The sequence below is a fragment of the Xiphophorus hellerii genome, chromosome 4 (assembly GCF_003331165.1).
Source record: "Xiphophorus hellerii strain 12219 chromosome 4, Xiphophorus_hellerii-4.1, whole genome shotgun sequence".
NCBI lineage: Eukaryota > Metazoa > Chordata > Actinopteri > Cyprinodontiformes > Poeciliidae > Xiphophorus > Xiphophorus hellerii.
The window spans coordinates 20,175,383-20,200,953 of NC_045675.1; the positions used below are offsets into that span (position 1 = coordinate 20,175,383).

General features: G+C 40.6%; 1 protein-coding gene across 2 annotated transcripts in view; it reads right to left on the bottom strand.

Annotated features, from left to right (window-relative positions):
- Positions 1–1,377: 1,377 nt before the first annotated feature.
- ankrd11 (ankyrin repeat domain 11) overlaps positions 1,378–25,571 on the bottom strand; it is a 115,845-nt gene continuing 91,651 nt past the window's right edge. The window contains exons 5-14 of one of the 2 annotated variants that reach the window (XM_032560783.1): positions 18,835–19,005; positions 17,572–17,772; positions 17,330–17,472; positions 16,486–16,633; positions 11,960–16,379; positions 9,222–11,871; positions 7,059–7,157; positions 6,536–6,679; positions 6,344–6,436; positions 1,378–5,671 (exon numbers count right to left, since the gene is read on the bottom strand). In XM_032560783.1, coding sequence (XP_032416674.1) covers positions 5,486–5,671; positions 6,344–6,436; positions 6,536–6,679; positions 7,059–7,157; positions 9,222–11,871; positions 11,960–16,379; positions 16,486–16,633; positions 17,330–17,472; positions 17,572–17,772; positions 18,835–19,005 — 8,255 coding nt within the window. In that variant the 3' untranslated portion in view covers positions 1,378–5,485. Of the gene's footprint in view, positions 5,672–6,343; positions 6,437–6,535; positions 6,680–7,058; positions 7,158–9,221; positions 11,875–11,959; positions 16,380–16,485; positions 16,634–17,329; positions 17,473–17,571; positions 17,773–18,834; positions 19,006–25,571 lie in introns of both variants that reach the window. The other variant, XM_032560782.1, reaches the window with a different exon arrangement.

Consider the following 25,571-nt stretch of genomic DNA (forward strand, 5'->3'; position numbering starts at 1 on the left):
GATACAGAGTGACATTCACCGTCCAGCGCTGGGCTCCACTCAGCTCACCTTAGGGGTGAAACCAGGTGAAGCAAAGATTGTAGCTTTTATCTTCTCCTCATTTTGCACCCTCTCCAAAGAGTGTTGGTCTGCCTTAATCAGTTTTTATTTACGTGTGACTGTCGCCTGTCTTATATGTTATGGCTATGTAAGTGTGCAGCAGTGTGTGTGTGTAAGCAGATAGGAAAAACACTAAATCATTTTATCTATAACATCATCTTCAGACTGGCTTTCCTACATTGTGACAGAGCTCGTATTTCTGTTTAAGAAACTTTGGCTAAAATTAGTCACACAGCCACACCTTGGGCAACTAAAAAAAAAATTTAAGGAAATTTTCAACTCGATGCAATAGTTTCAGTGTCAATAGGATAAATTCAAGTCATTTGAATGAACCATCACTGGAGAAACGGACAACATGGGTACAGATGTGGAAGCCAAGAGAGGCAATGAATGTCAGTCTCGGACGAACTCCCTCCAGTAATGATGATTGCTTTAAAGTGTACATTTGAAACCAAAATCTTTGAGACTGGCAGAAATGTTTTTCTCAGTAATTTTAATTGTGGTTGGATTTCATTTTCTTGCCAGATAGTTCTATTGTTTACTGTAATTAAGTACTAAACGTCTCAGAATATATTTACTGAGAAACATTATGTAAATTATGCATAGATATTTACATGGTGGCCTTTCTCTTTCATGACTGCAAGTTTCCCTGGCATGAGGAGTATCTTCTGGAGTAATTTTTAGAGATGGAGACATTAATCTAGATAGTTGGTTGCTTTCTGAAACTTTTTATTATGCACAATTGTAATTGTTGTTGATGTTTTCACTGCTTGTTTGCTGACCTCTTAGTCTAGAGACTCACCTCTGCCTGCTGCCAATTCTCTGCTCTGCCTGTTACCAGATTTCCATTTAGAAGATGTTGTTGGCACTTCATGTACTTTCCAGGGCACCCTGAAACTCACTGGATGATTCAGTAAATAGTTTGGGCAAACTAGAAGCAAAAACCTTGGCTGTGAAGCGCTGATAGCAGAGGTAACCATTGTTGAGAAATAATCACAAGCACTTTTTAATTTAATAGAAACCATTATAATCTTCTAATTCAGCTGAGCTAGCCTCAATAATCTCAGGTGGTAATTTTAGGGAACAACAGAAACGGTGCATACGAGGTTCAGTAACTTTGCATTTTATCTTACAAGGACTTTTTGTAAATGTATGTGGGAAGAAAAGGTTTAGTTATTCTCAAAACTGTTGGCCACTCCTATTACTGTTGGTAATTTATCATGAGAGTGGATAAGAAAGGCAGAAGTAGCAAACACAGAAGAACCAGCGAACATCTGGTAATATTTCAAAATTTTATTAACGAACATAATCTCTGAGGAACAACAGCAGTTCTCGCGCTCTCTGTACATGCAACGGTAGAAAATAACAATTTAGAATTTTTGCCTTTCAGTTTTAACCCCAACCCCCCCATCCTACACTCATGTTCATTTTCTCTCATTTAAAATGTTTTTTTTTTTTTTTGCCTTTTTTCTTCGCTTTGTTTTTTTTTGCAGGAAATCAACAACAGCTGGAGGTGAAAGTACTGAAAGTTCTGTTACAGCACTGATGATAGCATCAACAACCCTCTCGTAGACCACCCTCAAAAACCCCTTTAGCTGCTCCAACAATATGTACACAAATAAACTACATTGTACAAATAAAAAAAAGAAAATAGTTACATTGTTACATCATAATCACCTGCAGCGAGCGCACACAGCTCGTTGCTGTTAGAACCCCACATTCTACACAATTTTTTCAGACTAGTACAAAGAGGAGGGTGCAAAACGTCCTGGGAGGTTTTATTTACAGAGCTATGTACAGTATGTCTCTTTCACGCATTACAAGGAGGAAAATTTACACAGCGGAGACCAACTTAAAAAAAAATACCACAGGTGTCAGAAAAAAAATAACACAAAAAGAAAACAATAAATAGTTTAATTCTCACCATTTTAAGAGTAGTTCTCCATGCTTTTTATTAGTCATTTTCCATTCTAAAAATAAAGGAACAAACGGCTACAGTCTGGGTTTTAATTATTAATAATAATAATAATAATAATAAAAAAAACAAAACAACCAAAAAAGGCTTGAAATTGTGATTTTATACAATGAAAAAAATAGCCTTTATGTCTACGTATGTCCAGTAAGAAATAATCAAACCTAGAATAAACATTATGAGTGAATGTGAGGAGAGTAGAGGTAATATGTTGCTGACTGAGGCTAGCATCTGTTATCACCATGGCCAAGTGCTCTACTGTGCATCTGAGGACTGAGTCTCGAATTGTTTAATGTTCACACCGGAGAATCAACATGTGCGGACGCGTCAAGTCTATTGCTATGTGCGGCGGCGGCGGGGGCGGGGTTCGCCTGTCTGACGTGTCAGCGATCACCATTTCAAGCCTTTGTGATTCTAAGAAATGACTGATCACACAAGCACAGCGAAAGGCGGGGCTCAAACCGTTTTAGAACAAACTGGGGTTAAACGGAAACGCTCTCTGATGTCTTGTAAACAATAGTGAGATTTTGGGGGTGGGCTCGATTGGGGGTGTAGTTTTTGGGAGGGGTTTACATTCTGCTCAATAAGCAATGTGATTGACATGCTGGGAACTAGAAAAAAAAAAAAGAGAAAACAAACGAACCAAAAAAAGCACAAGATAAACAACATTCAAAACCCACAAACAATTTTCTAAAAATAAAGAAAAACCACACATACACAAAGACTTTGAACAAACACACCTTCATCCCCAAAGCTGAAGAACCCGGACGATAAAATAAAATAAGACAAAACACAAGCAACTGGCTATTTGTCTGCAAACATGTTTGTTTTACCAACCAGGGTGAGTCTGAGCCATACATGTAAGCCATCTTGTCTGCACAGTGTAATAGCAACAACCATTGCACTTGACTAGACATACCATACACAGCTGTGTTCAATGCGACAGTGTGGGAAAATATTAGTTTCGGATAATATTGCCATCAGGATACAGAAGCAGCTCTCACACACAGATAAGCAGGCAGCCTATGTGTTGGGTCAGGAAAGCTTTTCAAAACCACTAAAAGTAGGGATCAATACAAACGAACATTTTATGGGAGTTTTATTATTTAAAAAAAACAAAAAACTGTCTGATTTGCTTTATGCTCTTTCTTCCCCCCACCACAGTGCCTGTTAATATCTGACTTTTTTTTTTTTTTTTGGTTTATTCTAAGGTTTAAGTCTCATAGCTGTCATAGCTTGGGCCTGACAGGAAACGGCAAAACGCCTCCACACACATGAACAATACGAGGAAGTAAGCTAACAATTAAAATCCCTGACAATCCCCATGTTGATTCCACGCTGGAAAAACACAATAACTGTGACTTTAATGGTGCTAAATGTCTAATTAACCCCTTATCGTTTCATAAACTCACAAACTGTCACACTGAAATCCTATGTGGGAAATTTATCTTCCTATGGGTTGTAATAAAATTCAAATCTATTTAAAAACACCACCTTAAACGAACAGTGACGGGGCTCGTGCGAAACCAAATAAGGTTAGATATTTTGGCGCCACCTGGTGAGTACAGCTGGTAGAGCACCAATATGGGAGGAAAAGGGCAGATGGGCTTGACGGATATGCTTGGAGTCCTTTCAGTGGCTTAGACAACTCTACAGGGTGTGAAGATCAGATGAGAAGCAAAGAGCTGAAAGACCCGTGTTCTTATGCTTTATGATGGTTAAAAAAAAACAGATTCCCAAATCTAGAAGTTAAAAACAATCCAGCAAAAGAAAAATGACGACACATAATTGTTTTACTTGTGAATGACATCTCTCTTTCAACCATATATAACTATGTGGCTTTGCCCAACGAGTTGTTTTTTTTTCCACTGAAAAAAGGCATTTTCTTGGTTAAAAAATTTTCTGATATAATTGTGTAGTAAAGCAATGAATAATAATCCTCTGTTTAATCTTTAAATAAATCCTTAATATCTATTCTGCTACATCTGAGGGGCTGTATGGTGGTGGGCCTGCGGCAGGCCCGAATAATCCAGAATTGGTATCAGCCAGCCTGTTGCGCTGAGGTGACTCTCATCCAGGCGAGCTGACAGATGAGTCTTTCAAATACTGACAGAACTGTGTACACAATTTGGCCCATTGGATATGAGAGGGGAAAAGTGCTGCCCATAAGTGAACTGTACATAAAAAGATAATTTTTTATTTCTTTTCTTTTTTTTTCTCTCTTTACATGTAACTGAGTGATATTACAGTACATAGGTTATTTACAACTGTGCAGTAATGTGTGGCAAAATAAATTATCTAGAAGGCAGCAAGAATACATTGGTTAACGAATATAAAAACTGTACATAATTTACGGAATACAACTTTTTTTCTGTTTTATTTTGTTGTTTTTTTTCCATTAAACTAATATTGGCTCTGTAGTGTTTCAAGTCACTTCCTCAGAAACAATGAAATGCCCAAGTAAAGAAATAGACAAAAACAAACAATATTTCTCTTCTCCTGCCAAACCACAATATCTCAACAGTCTCTTTGAGAATCAACATTCGTTAGGTTTGTTTGTTCTGGTTGTCCTGTGGTGTTTTTGCAGTCCATGGCGGTCTGGTGTGTTCGTGTCGGAGCAAGCGGACCCTCTGGGGGACACTGTCCTCAGGGATCTGCGCTCTGCTGTTCGGTTTAGCCAGGCTAAGAGGCTGCAAGGTCAGTCTTCCTCTCAGACTCTGGGTACTGGCATGCTCACACATCGTTACACTGCTTCAGCTTTCTTACTCTATCACTTAGCTGTTCTGCAGAGTGGGGAAAAACCACCAGTAGCTGGCTGTAGCTTCCTGGAGCTGTTGAAGATCCATGTGAAGTGCTGGGGCTCCTTTTCCTCCATCTGGGTTGGCGCTGACCTCAGTCTGGATCTCCAGCCCACCGAGAGCGCTGCGTCAACAGAGGAGGGTTCTCCGCGGGTCTCCCTCTGGATGAGCTCCAGGCTGCTGGGAGAGCTCCTCTCTGATACATTCTCCCAGTGGTGATGGGTATTGAATCAGGGGGCAAAAACAAAACAGAAAATAAATCTCTGTCCCCCCCATCTCACCATAACTGAGCACTAAGGAGATGTGTCCCGGTGTCAGAGCCTCAAAGCAAAAACTGTTTCTGCTTCTCACACTCTGATCAAACTAAAACGTAAAAACTTAGAGGATGAAAGTGCAAGTTGTGTATTTTTCTTTTCCTCCAGTAAAAAGTTTCCGTCTTCATGGAAGGGAATCAGAAGCAAGTTTCTCAACTTTACCCCTTTTCTAAAGAATATAGTTTTTCCTGTAGAAACTCCTCTTTCTAACTTGATAGCCCTTTCCATTTGTTCGCTTCGACGAAGTCTCTTAAAGAAGTGACTTGGATGGAATCGTGTCTCGATCTCAGCGCACTGGTGTGTCACACAGGCAGGAGGACGAAGTCATCATTGACGTCCACCATCGGTACGTAGAAGGACGGCACTTCGTTGACGCAGAGGGATTTGTGCCCGGCAGGATCCAGCTCCTGAACCTTTAACTGCCACTCCATCCTCTGCACCGCATTGAGGGCTGCCGCCTCGTGCTGCTGGCGCATCAACAGACATGTCTGAAGAGGGAACGCAGAGCAGAAACCTTATTAGGTTTGTACATAAAGAAAGCAGTGCCTTTGCATACAAATTAGAGTATCAAAGTAAATTTATTGCAGTAGTTTCGCTCAAAAAGTGAAATTCATCTATTCTATGCAATCACTATGTAGAGTACAGTAGAGTGATATAGTTCAAGTGTTTAAGTAATTTAAAAAAAAAAAGGTTTACATTGACGCAACCCCAAAACTCAACTGTTCAGAAAAGGTCAATTTAACACAAAGCTGATAATGTCCTTTTAATGCAGAAATGTCATGTACTATACAGTATATCCATGTTGCTGGTTAACCTGTTTTCTAAATGTTTTCCCTCCACTAAACTTAATTTGCAAACTGTGTCAATAGCAGTGTGATGGACAACTGTTAAAGTGAGCATTGTTCTTCATGATTGTGTAGGTCAAAACCTGTAACATTTCTGTATGAAATATGTATGTAATATTGAACACTTTTATTTTCTGGGAAACTGAGCTTTGGCTTTCTTTAGATCAAAGTCAACAATTAAAACAAACAGAAACATGTCACTGTATGCGTAAAAGAATATCTGAGTTTCACTTGTTGCAGTGCAATATGCATTAATGTCATTCTGATTTATTGAGAACCACCTGTATTCAGTCACTATGGGATGTAAAAAGTTACCTTCATGCGGTCGTATTTATCGTCGACATCCTGGATCCAGGAAATAAACTGACGTGCATTGAAGCGATCTCTAACAGATTTGTTTTCATCACCCTAAAAAATGACAACATGTTAGAGATTGAACTCAGCATTGGGTTAGGTAGTAGGTGACTGCTGACCTCAGGCTAAAGTGTGCTGCTACAAATCACCTACCTGATTTTCAGATGGCATGTTGTACACTTCAGAGTCCAACAGCATAGTACAGGCACTGAATGGCACAGCCTGATTGGCTATTGTCCTTGCTGCTCTGCAGTGGACCCTTAAAACCTCCTGTTCACATGAAACTATCAGTTTCTCCTGCAAACAGAAAACACAACAGAGAGAAAAAGAAATTCACCAACCAAGTAGAACGCCGGGATGACAGTGTGTTCTTCAGATTGGTAGATAACAGTCTTGATCTACAAAGCATATTTCACATAAATGGCTGCGACTTAATTAGAGACAGAGATGAAAAAGATTCAGACCTACAATTCACTCTGGCTCAACCTAAGAGCAGGGACTATGCAGATTTCGCATACATTCTGATAAAAAAGGGGCTTTGATCTTTCAAAAGAGTGCTAATGGCATTCACTCAATAAGTGTGAGGCTGAACGTGTGAGAAAAGGCTGAATTTAGGAGAAAAGATATTTCAGGAGAACAGACGAGGCTTGTAATGTCCAGATGATGTATTTCTTACCCGCTCTATGCTGTGCTGCAACCTGAGCTTTCCTCTTACTGCCTCCTGTTGCCTGAAGAGCTCCCTCAATGGTTCTGACAGTGATGGGGGTGGGGCAATCTGATGAGCAAAACAGAACAAACTTTAAATACCTTTGTACAACTTTTCGTTGTGAAACACCACATTTTCATCCTCAAACACCTTCAATAGACAAGCATGCAAAAGACACATGAGTCATGTATTTGCTGTGGGTCTAACTTTCAAAAATTAAGGATGGAACTACAGAGATATTTGCGATAGGACAATCGTGCTTAAATAGATGCCTATTGGATTTCTTTAATTTTTCTTATTTTATTTCTTGTCTAAAAATCTGCTGAGTTTTTCAAATAGACCCTGAAACAACTTCTTCTATACAAGAGGTTTATCTTAGAGAAGCAGGAAAATGTCTCAAAGTTATATTTTTAACTCTTCAGACTTTGACAATGTTATGAAGCTGTAAAAAGAAGGATTTTTCTCTAGCTCAACATATACCTGGTATCCAATTGTACACCTGCACAAACTACAGATTTCTGGGAATATCACTGCAAAAACACAATCTTACATTCTGTTTGGTCTAGTTCCTAGTGAAAATATCATTGTACACATGAAGACAAAATTAACTTTCAAGTAACTTTTGAGCAAGATATAGGAGCTTGTTTTCAGTCAACAAATCCTTAATATGAATAAAAAAGTCTTAGTTCCACTAGGAGATTTTATTACTTATAACAAGGATACCCCAGTTCCAGTTGATATTGTCTGGCAGGGACAAAACATCAACAAAAAGTACTTTTGATGTCAATTATTTGTAACTTGTATCTTGATATAAGTTTTAAAAAAATCTGGCAGTTGAACGAGTACATAGCGATATGTATAACTTTAAGCTCCTATATCTTGCTGAAAAATTACATGCAAGTTAGTTATGTCTTATTTCAAGTGTACAAAGATATTTGCACTATTAACTAGATCATAGGTGTCAAACTCTGGCCCACGGGCCAAATTTGGCCCGCAGTGTAATTATATTTGGCCCGCGAGGCAATTTCAAATTAATATTAGAGCTGGCCCGCCGGTATTATACAGTGGCAACGCTGTGACGCCCCATTCACCGCTTATACTACAAATCCCATAATGCTCTGCTGTTTTTTTGGAGAGTCAATCAGGACAGAGGCAGACACGCCTCCTCCTCTGTGTCAGTAGCACTTATGGTAGCGGACATGGATATATTAGGAAGGTGGTGATCCGTCTTCTTGCGCACTCCTTCGGTTGAAAGCCCCGGCGCCCCCCGCATCCCCGTGCCTCTCCCCCAAACCACACTGCGACCTCAAACTACAGCCGTCACTGTGTTACCCTACCAAAAAATGGCAAAAAGAAAGACAGAAAATAGAACTTTTCTGGACAGGTGGGAGACAGAATATCTGTTTACATATGTATGTGAGCAACTTTTCTCCTCAGTGAAGATGACGAAAACGTCTCACAGGAGACCTCTGACTGATGAACATCTTTGATGACAATGACAATAAATCTTATCTTATCTTATGAACATCTTTGTTCGATAATGAAGGTTTCCTCAACTCAAACTCTGAGCCCCGACATTGATGAACTGGCATCCAAGAAAAGATGCCAGGTATCTGACTTGGCTGCATCAGAGTAGATCAGTGTGTCGCAAAATGAGCAATAAATAAGTTTTCTATGCACCTTTTCTTGTTACTCCAAGGCCTGAATGGTTTATTCATAGTTTATTTAATGATTTATTCATAGTTGTTATGTTATTTTATTTTCAAATTTATTAGCCTGTGTACAAAGCTAATTTTGACATTTACCTCAGAAAGGAGGCATTCAATTTTTATTTAAATTTTATTTAATATGCCATTTATATGTTTTATTATTATTATTAGCAACTCAATTATGCACGCCTGCACTTTTAAGTTATATAAGCCTTGCTTGTTCAATATTTATTTATAAAATGTTCGACCTTGGCCCGCGGCTTTGTTCAATTTAAAATTTTGGCCCACTGTGTATTTGAGTTTGACACCCCTGAACTAGATAAATATATTGCATGATTGCAGTGTATTTCCAGCAGCTGGTCCCAGATTAAATCTATTTTTGGATGCTCAACATGCTATCCCTGCTGTAGGCAGCATTACTTACCACAGGGATGTGAAGCTTGCTGAGGGGTTTCCCGTCCAGCAGGTAGGAGCCGGTGTAGGTCACATACTCAGCGTAACATTGTGGGGCCTGAGGGGTGATGTAGCACAGAATCTTCCTCTTCTCTTCAATCTTCTTCCTTATCTGCAGGTATTCAAAGTAAGGGTTGGACCGGTCACTATGGTAGGGCTCGATCTCATCTAGTTTGATGGCATTGACGACGACGGCTAAGGTCTGCTGGATCATCTCTCTTGTCTGCTGCATTGCCGTGTTCACGAGCTGAACCTGGACTTGCTGCCCGGAAGAACGAGGGAATTTTCTTTTCCGTGGATGCTGGGTCTGGGAGTCCTCTTCATCCATGGCGACCGGACGACCTTTTGTGGTTTTAGTGGAAACCACTATTGTAGAAGTTGGGACAGACACTGTAGTGGTTGAATGAGATGCATCAGTAGAAGCACTGATCCCAGAGTCTTTTTCTTTCTTCTGAGCAGGTGAGGAAGACACAGAGTTGGGTGTTGGCGTTCTTGTTGGGATTGGGTTGCTGCTTACCACTAAACTGGTGTTCGCAGCGGTGGCAGCAGCTGAGGAGTTAGTTACGGTGGATGCAGCAGGGGCAGCAGTGGCATTGTTCTTGGCGCGATATCGGGTAACTCTTTGAGGGATTTCCTCCATCTTCTTGGTGATATCTACAGGGATGGGTACAGGTGTGGGGGGGACTGGCGATAGCTTAGATAGGGGTTCCTGAGTGTCTGAAGGCTCCACTGTGCTGGGGAGAGTTACTGCCACTGAGAGGTGAGGACTGCACAACACAGAGTCTGCTACAGTATCACACATGTCCCTATTCCTCTCTTCTGGCTTTGCAGAAGACTCCGACTCCAGCGGTAATTGCAGTGACTCTGGGAGGGAGTGGATTTGTACATGATGGTGCTGACTGGCATTTGAATCTGCAGGTGAATACAACATAACGGAATCGGACTCCTCATGAATGCCATATGGGATCTGTCTTTCTAAAACCCCAGCATGTGGCTGGTTAAGAGACAGCACGCCATTGGTAGGCACACTTTGAGGCTCTGGATCCATCTCATGCTGGAAGTTGGTGGGTGGAGACGGCACCACAAAGTCTTGTTGAGCAGATTCCTCTAAAACAAGGTCTCCAGAGGGGCACGGGGTCTTTGACAGAGGTGGTAGGCCTACCTCCATTATGTCTGGATCATCTCTGTCTGGGATATTGTGTCTGATGTGAGCCGACACTGTCTTGTTGTGGTCAGTCAGTTCATGATCTCGTGCCTCGGCTTCCTCTGACTTGTCTGGTAGTGGCAGGACGGGTAAAGAAAACGGACCTAGATCATCCAACTCATCTGGATCAGGTGTGAATGAATCGGCCCATCGCACCACCGGTTCCGGGACCACTGGTGGAGGGATGTGATCTTCAGGGGTAGCACTGAAGCTGTGTGTGCTTTGTCTGCTGTCTGGGTCCACACATGTGGGCTCCGTAACTAACTGGTGCCCGTTTTCAATAATCGGCTTGTCCTGGAAGAAAGACTCCAGCCTGTTGGAGGACGATAAGGTATTTAAATAGTTGGGTTCCTCATCCAGAACTGTGTCAGGCCTCTCTGGGGACGGGATTTCAGCAACAGCATCTTTCTGCTCTTCCAAATCCTCTGTGTCCTCTGTATCCCACCTATTCCAAGTCTCATAGCTGACCGAGGTGTGTCCAGACAAGGGGGGAAGATCATTCTCAGAGTGGGAGTAAGGGCTAGTTATTTTCGAGACGGCAGCTTCAATCTCCCCATGATTAGATTTGAGGTCCATGTCGGCATTCCAACCCATACTGTGATCAAAGCAGCTTTCTCCATCGTTCAGCGCAGACTGCACTGGGGACAACTGTTGGATGTCAGCTTCCTGTCGGTCTGGAGACTCTGCAGGCCAGCTCTTCCTCAGATGGTCCTCAACTTGAGGGGAGAAAGAACATGGATCTCTTGTTGGTTCTTGCTCTTCCATCACAGAGTGGACTCCATCATGCCTGTTAATCATATCAGTTTCTTCCTCTTCTTCGTCATCTTCTTCTTCATCTTCCACTTCCTGTGCCCGATGTTCTTCCATAATGCAGGGAAGATCTGAGTGAACCAGATTCGGTTCACTGTGGTGAGGTTCCGAGTTATCATCGATATCCAAAGAAGGTAAAGCAGCAGGAGCGGGCGTTGGTGGTGCAGCGATGTCAAAGCACGGCTCCTGGGGATCTGGTCGGTGGACAGGTGTGGACGGTTTGGGCAAGAAACTGTTGTAGACGCTCTCAGGAAGGTGTTCATGGCCCTCTGTGAGAGCAAGAGTTGCAGACACCCCATCTGATGTCAGATGGCCTGACTCCCGCCGAGGAGAGAGTATGCTCATTGGAGAGAAATAGGATGACGGCAAACATTCCAGTCTATTCACAGTTATTGGCTTGTCGTCAAGAGGTTGAGCAGAAGAGGTTTGATCGTATTCAGCTGCAGGATCGTTCTGCTGCCGGAGAAACTTGTCAGACTCAGATTTGAAGTCATTTTCCAGAGGTCTGCGGACATTAGATGACGCCGAGCGGCTGACAAGTGGTAGCTGGAGGTTCTTTGCCGGAGTAGGACAAGTTCCCTCCTGGAAACTCTGGGAATTAGAGTACCTGCTGGGTAGACAACAGAAAGACAGAATTAGAAAATATTCCACACACAACCATAACCATAGTTTTATTGGATGCTTTGATACTTTACCTTTCAAAAAATGTTGGAGAGCAGGCATTCATTGAATTTAACATGGCTGATGAATTCTGGCAGTCTAGTCCATCCAGCATGATGTCAGGGTAATCTTCTGGACTGCAAGACGGGGTGCGTGGAGTCTGCATCACTTCCTCAAAGCTGGGGCAGGAAATTACAGATGTTGGTGTGGGGACCCCGGTTGGCCTGGTTTGATCTGGTCTGGGGGAAGCAGGGAGGTTCTCCTTCATTTGGTGCCCAGTCATCCAGTCCTTTGAGCTCTGACTGTCGGTAGGCTGGAACTTCCTCCCCGGAGACATCATCTGAGCAGGGAGGCCCACATCCTTTAGCTTTTTCTCTTTCAGACCCGATTCCAGGCTGTTTGATTTCTTTGTAGATAGTTCATTGCGATTTTTCTTTACTTCCTCTGTGGACTTTGCTTTGTCTTTAAGTTTTGGGTCCCCTGTTTTGGGCCTCAACCTCTCCATCTGTTTCATTTTCTCCTTTTGCTTCTTGATGCAGGCTCTTACCTCCTGATCTCTAAGACTCAGCATCTGACCAAAACTTGTCATTTGAAAATCATCATCCACCAACAGCTTTTCACGTGGACGAATGTCTTTACGCACTGGCTCTTTGGACTGTGGGAGTTTTTCATTTTCATCCTTAGCTTTAGATTTACTGTGGTCCATTCTGTTGTCCTTCTCCAATATGTCCCGATTTCTGTCCTTTTTGAGATCAAATTTGGGACTTTGCTCCTTTGATCTTTCTTTCAGAACCGTGAGCTGAGGGCTATCTTTCAAACCAGACTTCACATCCTCTCTGGAGTGCTTAAATGATCCAAAGCCATCCATATACTTATTCTTTTCCTCCTTTACTTTATCTTTATGTTTCTCCTTTTTCTTTTTGTCCTTCATTCTGTCACCAATCATACCAGTTGATTTCTCTTTGTCCTTTTTAGACATCTCTTTTTCGAATTCCAAAGTTTTATCAAAGTCGTCATCACCATCTCCCTTGCCTCCGAACGGGAATGTGTAAGGGTCAGCCTCCAGAGGCATGGGCTCCTTCTCAAAGGGTAGACTCTCTCTGCGGCTATAGGACTCTCGGTTCTCCCCAGTTTTGTCACGTTTATCTCCTTTGTCTTTCTTGACCTTTTCTTTCTCCTTGTCATGGCTCTTCTTTGACGAGGAAGATGAGGAATGCCGGAGTCTCTCTTTGTCTCTGAACCGATCCTGTGGTGTGGTTATGGACAGAGAATCTCTCCTGTCCTCAGAGATATCAGTCAGGTTCAGCGAGTCGTAGTAACTGGTGAGCACTGGCTCATGGCCTCGATCAGTAAAACTATCTGAGGAGATGTCGCTGTTCTTGTCGTTGGAGTCATCTTTGTAGTCATTCATAGCCTCCTCCTCTAGTTTTTCCAACATGGACTTTTCACTCTCACCACTGCCCTTAGAGGGTTTTCTCTCCTTTGAATGGTCTTGCTTATCTTTATATTTGCTCTTTGTCTTTTCCTCACTTGTGTCCCTTTTGTCCATCAGCTTTTGCTTGTTTTTCTTTTCCTGGTTAGAGTCCATTGACATTCTATCTTTCCTTTCCTTATATTTTCCATCGACTGAATCTTTTTTGTCTTTGTTGTGTTTTTCCAGGGAGCCTTTCCTCTCTTTCCCCGTGTCAAATGTAGCCTTGTCTTTTTTCTTCTCTTTATGGTCTTTGTCTTTTGCCTTTTCTGTGTTGTGTTTGGTGTCCGCAGAAGATTTTCTCAGCTTTTCAGAGTGGAAGTGATCCATCTCATCCTGATCGGGTGTCAAGTCTTTTCTGATGGAACCCGACCCAACAATGACCGTGCTGCTGTAGCTATCCTCGTCGTCGTCACTTTCATCTGTAAAAATGTCAGCAATCTTGTACCATGATCTTTCTCTGATCTTCTCAGGTTTTCTCTCTTCTTTCTTGACTTCTGAAAAATCCTTCTCCCTGTCAGTATGTTTATCTTGAGAGGACTTCTCTTTCTTGTCCTTGGTCTGTTCTGAGGACAACTTTCGATCTTTCTCTTTGACATGAGAGTCTTTGTGTTTGTCTTTGGATCCCTCCTTTTTGTCTTTGGTGCCCCGGTCTTCGTCTTTTTCCTTGACAGTTTTCTCAGTGGAGCTTCGCTCACTCTTCTCCTTCTCGTGGTCAGCTCCTTTGTCTTTCGTTTTGTCTTTGTGCTTGTCGGTTTTTGTCTTTTCCCGTTTCTCTGTTGCTTCTCCTTTCTTTTCTTTCTCCTTTCCAGAATGGTTTCTGTCTCTGACAGTATCCATGTCTTTAAAGAAGGCGTCATTGCCGTATTCATCTCCTATAGATTCCTGCTTAATTTTCTGGTCTTTTCTTTCTTTTACACTATCATACGAGTCTTTACGATCACGACTGCTCTCCAGTGAGTCCTTGTCTTTTTTGTCTTTCACTGTGTCTGTGGACTCCTTCCTCTTCTTGTCTTTTTCGAGCGAGTGGCTGGAGTTCAGTTTTTGCTTTTCTAGCCAGTCTTTTTTCTTCTCATTTGTCTTTTCTGATGAGTCTTTTTCTTTTTTCTTTGATGTTACTTCTTTCTCTGATCTTTTGTCATTGTGCTCTGACTTCTTGTCCTTTACTTTGTTTTCTTTTCTCCTTGTTTCTTCTTTAACAGTCTCCACAATTAGCTTAACTGTATTGTTGGATTTATATTCCTTGACTTCTTTAATGGGTACATCCCAGCTGTCATCTCCATATAGGGAGGAACCAGAAGACATCTCAGAGCCCCACCTATCATGATGATCATCTGATGCACTGAGCTTTGTGTCCTCTAGGTTGAGGAAACGGTTATTAATGTCATAGCCTTCATGATCAGACTCTTCTTTCAGTGTTTTATCTTTTTTACATTTTTCCCTCTCTTCTTTGGTGTTTTTCTCTTTTTCCGCCTTGAGATGCTTCTCTTCTTTCTGTTCACTCTTCCTGTCTGTCTTTGAGGAGGATTTTTCCTTGGACTTTTTCTTTTTCTCCTCTTTGTGGGGCTTCTGTTTATCCTCCTTAGGTTTCTCCTTTTCTTTGAAATTTCTTTCCTTGTCGGATTTTGCAGGCTTCTCCCTTTCCTCTTTGTTTGCCTTATCCTTTGAAATATCTTTTGCCTTTTTGCTTTTCTCCTCCTTTGCTGTTCTGTGAAGATCTTTTCCAGATGACCAATCTTTATCTTCAGACTTTGCTTTCGAAAACCTGTCGTCCTTTTTTGAATGGTCTTTGTCGTGTTTAGATAGTTTGATCTTGCCCTCAATGGCTGATTCGGACTCAACAATTAGAGATTTCTGTCTTGAATCATCAAAGTCAAAAGAGTAGCTCTTGACGAATTTCTCATTCATGTCCTGATTGAGCACAACACTCGGAGCATTGTCTTTTTCCTTGTTTTTATGTTTGTGCTTCACTTTATGTTTCTTAATCACTTTTCCATCCATATCAGTTTTGGAGGCAGCACTGTCTGCAGTAGAGTTTTTATAGAGATCAGAGTTTTTCTTGTCAACAATGTTACTGTGCACAATGTTGTTCTTTTTCTTGTTCTCCTGTGCTTTCCTCTTGACCTGCTTTACCGACTCCACACTCGAATCAGAGTACTCAGACTCACTGACTGGATCTGAAAGAGAACTGACGTCCGACCACGTAGGCGACGACACCGTCTTCCAGCCATCTGTTCTCCACTGCTTTGGATGCTGCTCCGCTAACGAGGGTGCCTGTTTCTGAGAGTTTAGGTTTCCATGTGAGGAAGACGAGGCATTAAAGGAAGGAGATTCTTTAACGTTCATTGAAGATGAGTCCTTGATGCTGTTTGAGCCCTTGTCATCCTCGCTTTCCAAATCTCCACAATCAGAGTCAGACGTGCAGAATTTGTCGTTAACTTTTCCAAATCTGACTTCTTTACTGACATTATTTTTGCTCTCCTTCTTTCGCTTCTTTTTGACTTTGTTTTTGTCTTTTTGTTGTTTAGAGCTCATGCTGCCAGAGTCTCTTGTCTTGGTGTTTGTTTGCTGGACTTGTTGCCGCGGCGTGGGCGCTGGTGTGAAACACAACGTCCTGTCATCCTCGTCCGAACTGTTACTGTCAGAGATGATCCGCCTGACAGTTTTCTTTGGTGTGAGTGTGTTGCTTTTGGAATAGGTTTTAACCTCCATCTTGGGTATAGAGATGAAGCTGTTGGTCTTGCTAACAGAGTCTTTTCGGAAGTCTTTTTTCAAGAGGTGTTTATCGTCTACAGGAGGGACGCGCTCCTCCTCATCATCCTCGTCGAATTCGTATTCATCTTTGACAGGCGTGACAGCAGATTTAGGTGGATCTGCAGCTTTCCCTTTAAGCTTCAGGCCCTTCTCAAACTCTGAGTCTGTGTTATTGCCATCTACAGAGCTCGAAGGGGCAAACGAGGGCGCGTCTTCCTCCTCTGAAGATTCTGTCAGACAAAACAACCAGAATCAGTACACAGCCGTCAAATATAGTGACATCTAATATAATTGAAAAATAATTAGGATGTTTAAAAGATAAAAAAATACACCAACCTGATGAACTCTCTTCACTTGAGGTGTAAGTACCTTTTCCTAGTAACAGATTCAGCATAGTTGGAGAGCTGGCAACCTTCAGTGGTGTTTCACCTCTCCTGTTGCTTTGACGTGGATCTGCTCCGTAGCGTAAAAGTAGTTTCACAACCTGAAAGAAAATAAAATTTTTAACTAAAGATTTCTGAAGAAGTGAAGTCTGTTTCCGCTGTTTTCAGACTTCTGGACTGAGGTCCTCGATTCAAATAAAAGTCCACAACAGAAAAAGAAGGAAAATTCAAGTAAATTGTTTACGCTTTTATTCACTATTAAATACAAATAATGTTGATAATTGCAACGAATGGACTTTTTGGTGAAAATTTAATTCCCAACCACAAAAAGGAATAACGTCAATCTGGTTTAAAATCTCCATCTTCAATCTCAGTTTCCTTATTTTAGCTATGCAGATGTTCTTCTCCCTCTAATAATATTAGACTCTCATGTTGCCGTGTCTCTTCCTCCATGTCTTTAGAGTTTCCATCAACTGGAGTGGCTAGTCACTAGTATTCCAAAGCCTTAATCACCTTTAAAATGTGATTATCATGTAATGTAAACCTATTGGAACTAAAGTAGAATTTTCACACTAATCTTAATGTCACTGCCTGAAGACTTTATGTTATCTCTGGCTTCAGTCAATATGTGGATCATATCTGTTGCAACTGGATTTCTATTTGCCACAACTATTTTCATATTGCAACTATAAAGGTCTTACTGCTTTGAATTTGTCATGACATTTTTCTCTTCACTGCTTTTCTAACAATTATGATTGAATCCAAAAAACTGACTGTGTTTGTCATCTTCCCTTTACCTTGAAATGTCCATTGTTGGATGCATCATGCAGAGGAGTGTCATCATCCAGACCCTTTGTGTTGACTTCAGCTCCGGCTGCCAGCAGCTGTTTGGCCACATCATAATATCCCCTGTTGCATGCTTCATGCAATGCTGTCCAGCCTAAAGATATAAACAATCACTGTGTCAAAAGTCTAACTGTATACAAGAGAAAAGATGCAGTTGTAAGGTGCATGGCAGTAAAAAGGAGAAACCTCTCACCTGCAAAGTCTTTTACATTCACATCAGCTCCTTCACTGATGAGCTCCTTGATGCGGCGCACCTCTCCACGGATAGCTGCTCGGTGCAGTCGAGTCTCTCCACGCTCATTTCTTTTATTTACTTTGTCTTTGGTTTTAGATGCAGAGTTTGGAGTTCCCTTCTGGCCCAGACAGGACTGTGACTGATGCTTTGGTGTTGTGTCTGCCCACAGAAGACAAATGACTCAGTATAATCCAAGAATAGTCTCCTAATTCTTTTAACAGTTTATAAAAATGTGCAGGGACCATTTATGTTGTTTTCTGCAAATGCTGTCAAGTAATAGGTGTTTGAAAAGCTTACAGCCACAAGGGGGCAATCACACTCCATAAAATCACAATGCAATGAAACTACTTCACTTGAGACTTTTTTCATTTGCAAGATTAAACTCAAGCCTATATTGCATTTACATTATCGACTTTGTACAGCTATTGTCCAAAATAACATTTGAAATACAATCACTTAATCTAAGTCAATGCCTCTGGGCACACAGGAAAGGAATTAACATATAAATAAAAGTGTCTTTGAACTGAACCTTGCTAATTTCATTCCATCTAAAATGTCAACAGCAGGAGAAAAAAACACAAGGGTGCAACAATGATCCAAATATGGGTACCTAATATATTTCCAGACAAATGAATCTGTCTACCAAAAACTGAGTAAACATAATTAATTTCAATGAATAATCTCAAAGCTCAAAGGACATTGACGAACAAGCACACACATTCTTCATGCTTTATACCATTTTTCCTGTCTGCCGCCATTTGGCTCAAATAATCAGATTGCATCATCAGTCCCAGAGTATTGCACGAGCTAAAGCTAGTTTTATTTTTTGTACAAACTGTATTTTGAAAACGACATGTTTGCTAATGCTACATGGTACTTCTCAAAATACCATCTATCACTGACAGCACGTGCTTAAATTGTTACTCCGTTTATATGTGTTGCTGTTGTTGTTTACTCTTGAATATCTAAAACTGGTTGAATACAGAGGCAGGCTAAAGAGGAGGCAAAAATCAGTAGGCAAAATGCTTAAGATTTCCAAAATAAACAAAAACAAAAACAAAAACCTGTGACTCATCCCCCATCTGGCTCACTTTAACCCTGCCTACGCATACTCCTCTCCCACACACACACACAGTGTCTACATATAAAGCTCCATCCAATCGTCGTTTTCTTTTCCGCCACCGGTCCACAGAAGACGTGGCCTAAATGATAAGCACGCACCTGGACTGTTGACGGTCTTCGCAGCTGTCATTTGCATGAGCAAGGCCACCTGCTGCCGCTCAGACACAGGGTACCCGGCCCGGATCCCAGGCATCCCCATTCCGAACGGCAAGCTCTTCCTGGTGTTAGTGGGCTCCTTTTTAATGCGCTTCCTCTCTGGACCTGGTTTCTCTGTGAAGTAAGCAAAAGGAGATAAGAAAATGAAGACATTTTATTGGCTGTGTTTATGTACGTGAAGACACATGCACAAGAGTTTATCAAAAATAAATTTGCCATCAGTGAGAATTTATATTCTGAGAAAAAAAAACTACTAATAAAAGGCATATTTATAATTTACATATTTTTCTACAGTTTTTTTTAACATAGGCAAAATGGGCAAAGAGAAAAATATTTTTAAATGTGACAATCCTGAACTACTTCAGGTGTTTTCAAGCAGCAGCACGTTTCCAACTGTGAATGACTGCTTTTTATTTGATGACTATGATCCAGGAGTTTTTTTCACTGGATGATTTCTTGGCCGGATCAACCAGCTTCAGTCAAACACTTTCAACATGGCACATATCTGAACTGCACACCACTAAAGGACAGATCTGCTGATCTAAAAATCATTTTGACTGCAATGCTAATAAATGAATATCACTTTCACATGCAACTCATTTTTTCCAACATGATTATGAGTGTAAGTATGCATCAAACTTATCAGTGGAGTCCCTAACTATTTTGAAATTGTATGACTAACGTAAAATTTGTGACAGAGAAACTGCTGCAGCTCCCAGTCTGTCTCTGAGACGTGTCCTGTTCAGATTTCCGACACAGCCCCAGGAAAGCTGCCCAGAGCTCAGATGAAACACCACTCATTATATTTTACAACCTCTAAACAAAGCAAAGAGTTTGTGAAGAAAATCACTTCTTGCGGATTTTGTCAACACATGATTAAATGCAACCTTTAGTCATTCACGCTGATATTAACCCCTTAAATGTCAACCCAAAAACAATTGAATGTAAGTCAATGGCACAATGAGGACATTTGAGGGGTTAAGTTAATGCTATGCTCCATATTGTCAACAAGTCATATCCAAAAAAAGAAAATGTGATAATGTTAGCCAAGAAATACACCACAGTACTGCAAGATAAAACACTGTCAGCAGGGGACAAAATTGAATAATAAAGATGTGAGGAAACAATAGCTCATTTCTTAACCTACTTAAGTATGGTTAGAAGTAGCATATTGAAGCTGCCTTGGAGAAACTCCAGCTGGGAAAATATTTCTGTTGTTACGAAACACAGAAGAGAATCTGCAGCATCTGTCTTGAGCTACACCATCACAATACTAATGTAGTGATAATAACTGTAGAGTGGTATTTTAGTTACTTTCTCCTCATTGTTGGACATAAAAATCTGTTGGACAATACAATTATTTCTATTTGGCAAATGTAATGATGGAAGATTTAAAAAAAAAAAGTTTTACATGCAATCACAGGAGATATAAATGGGTCTTTTTAAAACACTGCAGCATTAAAAACATTTCAGTTCTGCTATTTTAATCTAAATTTTCCAGGCTCGGATCTGACAACGAAACATAAAGTATAACAGTTTTATCTGAATTCAAGTTTCAATGAAACACAGTACAAAAATGTACTAGAAGAGAAAAATTAGCTAACAGATGGTAATGGCTTAGAGTGGCTTAGAATAGGCAACAGTATAGTAGCATGGTTTAGTGTTTCAAAAAAAACACAATGTTTTCTCTTTTTCACTAGGATTTTCTTTGCAGATGAGTGAAAAAACCCCCACCAAACACCATAATTTTTCATTTTCTGCATGTGCAACTTACAGTGCAAGAGGTTTGTGGGTAGAAGTAAGTGACTGGTGTCATTAACCAGAAGCCCCTGTGGAAAGGAAGGGCCAACAGGCAGTGTTTTTGTCTGTCTGTCTGTCTCCAAGCCAATCAACCAGAATTGTGAAAAGAGGAAAAAGGGTGTGACTTGCCAAAACTGTAGTTATTATGAAATAACTGGTGTGCATTTCAACTCAACATGGCCTTGCCAAGGTCACCACTGCCTGCCAGGATTACAGGAGACACGGTGCTACTGGACAAAAGCAGCTGCTTCACGGAGACACACCCAGTAATTATTTTCAGTGGCAACATACCATCCGATGACCCACAGAGCATACGGTTACGCATGATTGTAGTACTTCATCACAGAGGGGCAAAAACTCCCTGTGCCAACAGGAAATTCTCTCAGCCATCAACACAAAGGCTGAAACTTAAACAGCATATCTGGATGTGTATGAACAGAGGCACAACAGCAATTGATACTTCATTTAGTCCAGGGCTGGATGCAAAGCTCGAGGCAACAAACACAAAAATACACACGCCAAGAAGGAATGAAGCCCGTGCTTCCGGTGTCAAAAGGCCTTCCAGGAAGCTATTTTTCCAGTCACATGTACAGAGGAGATAAACTTTCACTAACATCTGTGAACACTTACAGCTAATGTGTCCTCCAGCAGTCTTTGATACACTCTCACGTTCTCCAAAGCAGTCGCCATTTACAGGCATTCCTTCTGCAAAGACAGCGGGAACCACAGAAGCAGTCCAAACATGTTTTTCTTTTCCTGCAGCAGAGCAGTGAAACTGCTAGGCTAGTTTTTCCACGCTATGTTTACAAGATGGGGAAGCATGAAGGCAGTCTTACCTTAATGCACCCATAGAGAGCAACAATGCTGAACAATGTACAAGTCTAAGCCTATAGCTGAATAGAGAGGCCAACTCTAGTTTGTGGGTCAGAATGAACCATACATTGGTACTATTTATGTATGTATGTTAGAGGTAGAAAACACTTCATGATTTGGCTACAATGCAGGAGGCTGTAATGCAACTGTTCATCAATTATTAAACTGTTGATGTAACATGCCCCACCTGCACACAAACAGTCCAACCATAAGTGTACAGCCAAATCCCCAGGGAAAAATTTTCATTAATAACTCAGGGAAAATATTATGCAAAAGTGACTGAGCTTTATATCATGTTGTAATGTTATTCCCTCATCAAAAGCATACTTGGAGTGTTGCTTTGATTCTTTCATGCATATTTGAGGAATCATGGAATCTCTGGGATGTCTAAACACTTGCTCATACAAAGCGCTACCTATTTACCCAAAGCTTGGCCTTAGTTCCCAGCTGAGTTTCCATGCCACAGAGCACCCCTTCCTCTCTGCTCCTCTAGACTAGCAGCAGCAGCAATTAGCAAACATCTGGTGGAACTGCATTTCTGATGAGCATAGGAACTACATGGTTCTTATGAACGTTCTGAAGAACTGTTAGGAACTAAGCCGTTCCTAAGAACGCTTGTTAATGCCATCAATGGATGGCTTGGAAAAGCATTGTGTGATGACGTGCTAAAGGAGGAGTGTCAGAAAGGATAAGGGTTTTTTTAAGAGACAGGGGCCAATTTCAAGGTGTTAGATATAGCAATGATCAAAAGTCAAATTTCTTTTCAGTTATGTGTGATATATACAGCAAAGCATAGAATATAAATGATTCTCTATGGTGGAAAGTACTTCACAGTTAGAGTTGTCATGAGCCTTGTAATAAACATTAATTTCTCTGACTTTGTGGAACTCTGACATGGCTATCTGGATGGTCTTCTTTACTGCAAGTAAGATCAGCTGTTGTGGCTCTGCCGCTGAGTGGAACTGTGTAAAATGGTTCCTCATGTTTGACATATTTTAACATATTTTAGATTACCAAGATAAAATGGTGTGACTGCAGGATGCAGTTGAATGTGACTTTAGGTGATCATTTGTGCTTTGTTCTATTTTAACCTTCCTCAAAATTGCCATGCCATACTTCAACAGGAAGGTTATTAAGTCTTGGTGTTTGTTAATTGAGTCAGAATTGTCAACATCTGCATAGATTTTATTTCCCACTCATAATGTGTGTATGGAACAATTGTTTGATAATCAATTCCTCTGATTAACAATAATCAATAACGCCACACTTGAATTTCGGCTGCAAAAATTTGTCTAAACACACACACTCACACTGAATGCTTCAACTTCTTGTCTTTTCGTTTGATGTCTATTTAGGGGACAGTGCTTTAATGTGTCTCAGTAAAATGATATTCTTCAGCTTTAAGACAAGGGTGAAACCTTACTCTCTACCCTCCTTGAAACTTGACTAACAAGATAAGAGAAGAAAAGAATAGATTAGAAAAGAAAGTGAGCTAGGGGCTGCCAGTCCATAAAAAGACCGCCTACCTGAGCCAGAGGGAGAAAAACACATCAAACGTAAATGCCACGTTTTAATAGAGGTAGGCTTTCAAATGGCAGGCAGATAATACTACAGTGTGAGGTAACGGCAAAATAAAAACACTTTCTGCTTAAGTAAGCTAGCAGATGCCACGACAAGACGAACCACTCTAACCAGCCAGACCAGGTATGTTCGACTGCAGTACGTTAAGAGTGAAACATTGTTTGGGGAGTTGTAAAGGTAGCACAAACAGGAAGTTAAGGGAGAGCTAGCAGGATATAACAATGTGTTTATTCAATGCTCAGGACAGGGCAAGATAATCAAATGTCCAGTTTGAACACAGGAACATGCAATATGCTCAACAACTAATATGAACATATCAATCAGCTCAAACCTGAGCAGCACACTTAGACCATTTTATGTGAAGCAATTTACATCTGTTCATTTGGGAGTCTGGAAAATAAGACAACCTCCCAGAGCTAAATGATCACAGCACGCTATCAATACTGCCATAAATTTAGGTAAACTGTTAGTGATTTGTACCAAATCAAATTGGAAAGAAGCACAGGTCAAACCTTCTGAACGCAGGTTAGTTATAACATTACGACCACTAATGACAAAATGACAAACACCACTCAAATTCGTAAGAGGTTCTGCTGGGAAGGTCTATGTCCTGGCATTCACAGGAATGCTACTTTTGATAACTACCTTGCTGTAGATACCTAAACAATTCTGTTTTCCAGTCTAACCCTTAAAATACATTAACATCACTTTATCCCTCCCCTAACAGGACAGCAGGGGGTCTGGCTAATTACAGCTTAAGAATGGCTTAAAGAAAACAACATGGCTGTTTTCAAACATGCACCAAAGTCTTGAAATGTTGCAGCGTCGTGGTCTGTCAGCTGCATTCGCTGAAGGCTTCAACTAATTTTTATATAATCTAAAATAATTTATCATATCTTGGGAGAATAATAGTAAGATCATGTTTAGTGAATGAGGAAGAGTGTGTACGTTTTGCCTATAGTGGATAAGGTCCAATAATAACTATGATGAACTTCATATCAAGGAGAACAAGTGAAAGAAAAGCAGATATTAATGCTAACGTGGTGAGATCTGTCCTCTCACTGTATTCTAAGGTTGCAGGTGACCCTAAATTGACCTTATAATGTTTACAGCTGTGATTCTTGTTCTTGTGTCGCTAATTTGACCCCTTGTGGACTGAGACTTCTGTTGGGATCAACCCAACAGACCAGTATTTTTACCATTGCTTCATAGTCCCCAACAAATTATGTAAGACAGCGTTTTTGCATGGCATGCTTAAGCTAGAAAGAAAGAAAAGCTGATTTACTTTCCACAGAAATTTGAAGAAAAATAACTTAATCTGACAACTTCAGAGCACCAAAGATACAGCTTTTCACAAATTTCTGTTTAGCATACAAGTAAAAAAAATAGTGATGTAATAAAAATCTTATTATATCTATAAGATAACATTTATAATCCAAAAGAGGACGAGATGAAGCAAGAATAATTAGCTGCTTCATTGGTTTTTTCGGGGCTTTCCTGATATGGAACCATTACTTTCATGTATAAACAGTTTTGTTTTTTATAAACCTTCATAGTTACCTCCCTCAATGTAGTCTGAACTCTGGTGCTGCTGTGCTTTAACAGGAAAGAAGAAGAGGAAACGAGATGATCTCAAGAGGGAGGAATTCTGCTGTTTAGCAATTCTCAGGACGTGGTCATGGATTGGTTAGAGATCCTAAACACTGATGAACGGCAATAAAAGCTCAGGGTGTGCTGACAACATCATGAATTTTTCAACCCATTTTCTCTCACATTTTTTTCCCTCTCACTTCACTATTATATTATACATTAAATTTGCAAAAAAAAAAAAAAAATCACATTTTGATTAGAAGTTGAAAGGACACCAATGCATATTAAAATATCAAAATTTCCCAATCTAAAACAAATAAATATAACAAACTTTTTAAAATCATGCAGCCTGATCCATTCTGAAAGCTTTTTATCTGGAGATGTGATTGCTGTGTTTATAAATATGCATTTTTGTTCACGTGGTAAGTAAAAATAAAAGTCAAAATCTATTCTTTGCTGCTCTGAAATCGCCTTTATATAGTTCAGAAGAAGCCAGTGGAAAGACGATGATTATATGCACACTTCTACTGCTGATTGGCAAAAATCAGCTTAAACTGGAAACACAAAAAGCAAAAACAAATTAAACCACAATAAAGAAGAAGTGTGAAATATGATAAGGAACAAAAGCAAAAGGCCAACATCATTGGTCAGACAACTACCGCACGATCCTCTGAGCCAGCTGAGCACAAATATCTGCTACATTTCAGTCGTCTTAGTGATTGGCTTCGGCTTTTGTAAAGCATCACAATTATCTCATACAAATGTTCCTTTTGTCTGCATTATTTGTAGAACAGTAAAATGCGGATGTCATTATGACTCTACGACAAAGTTGTTTC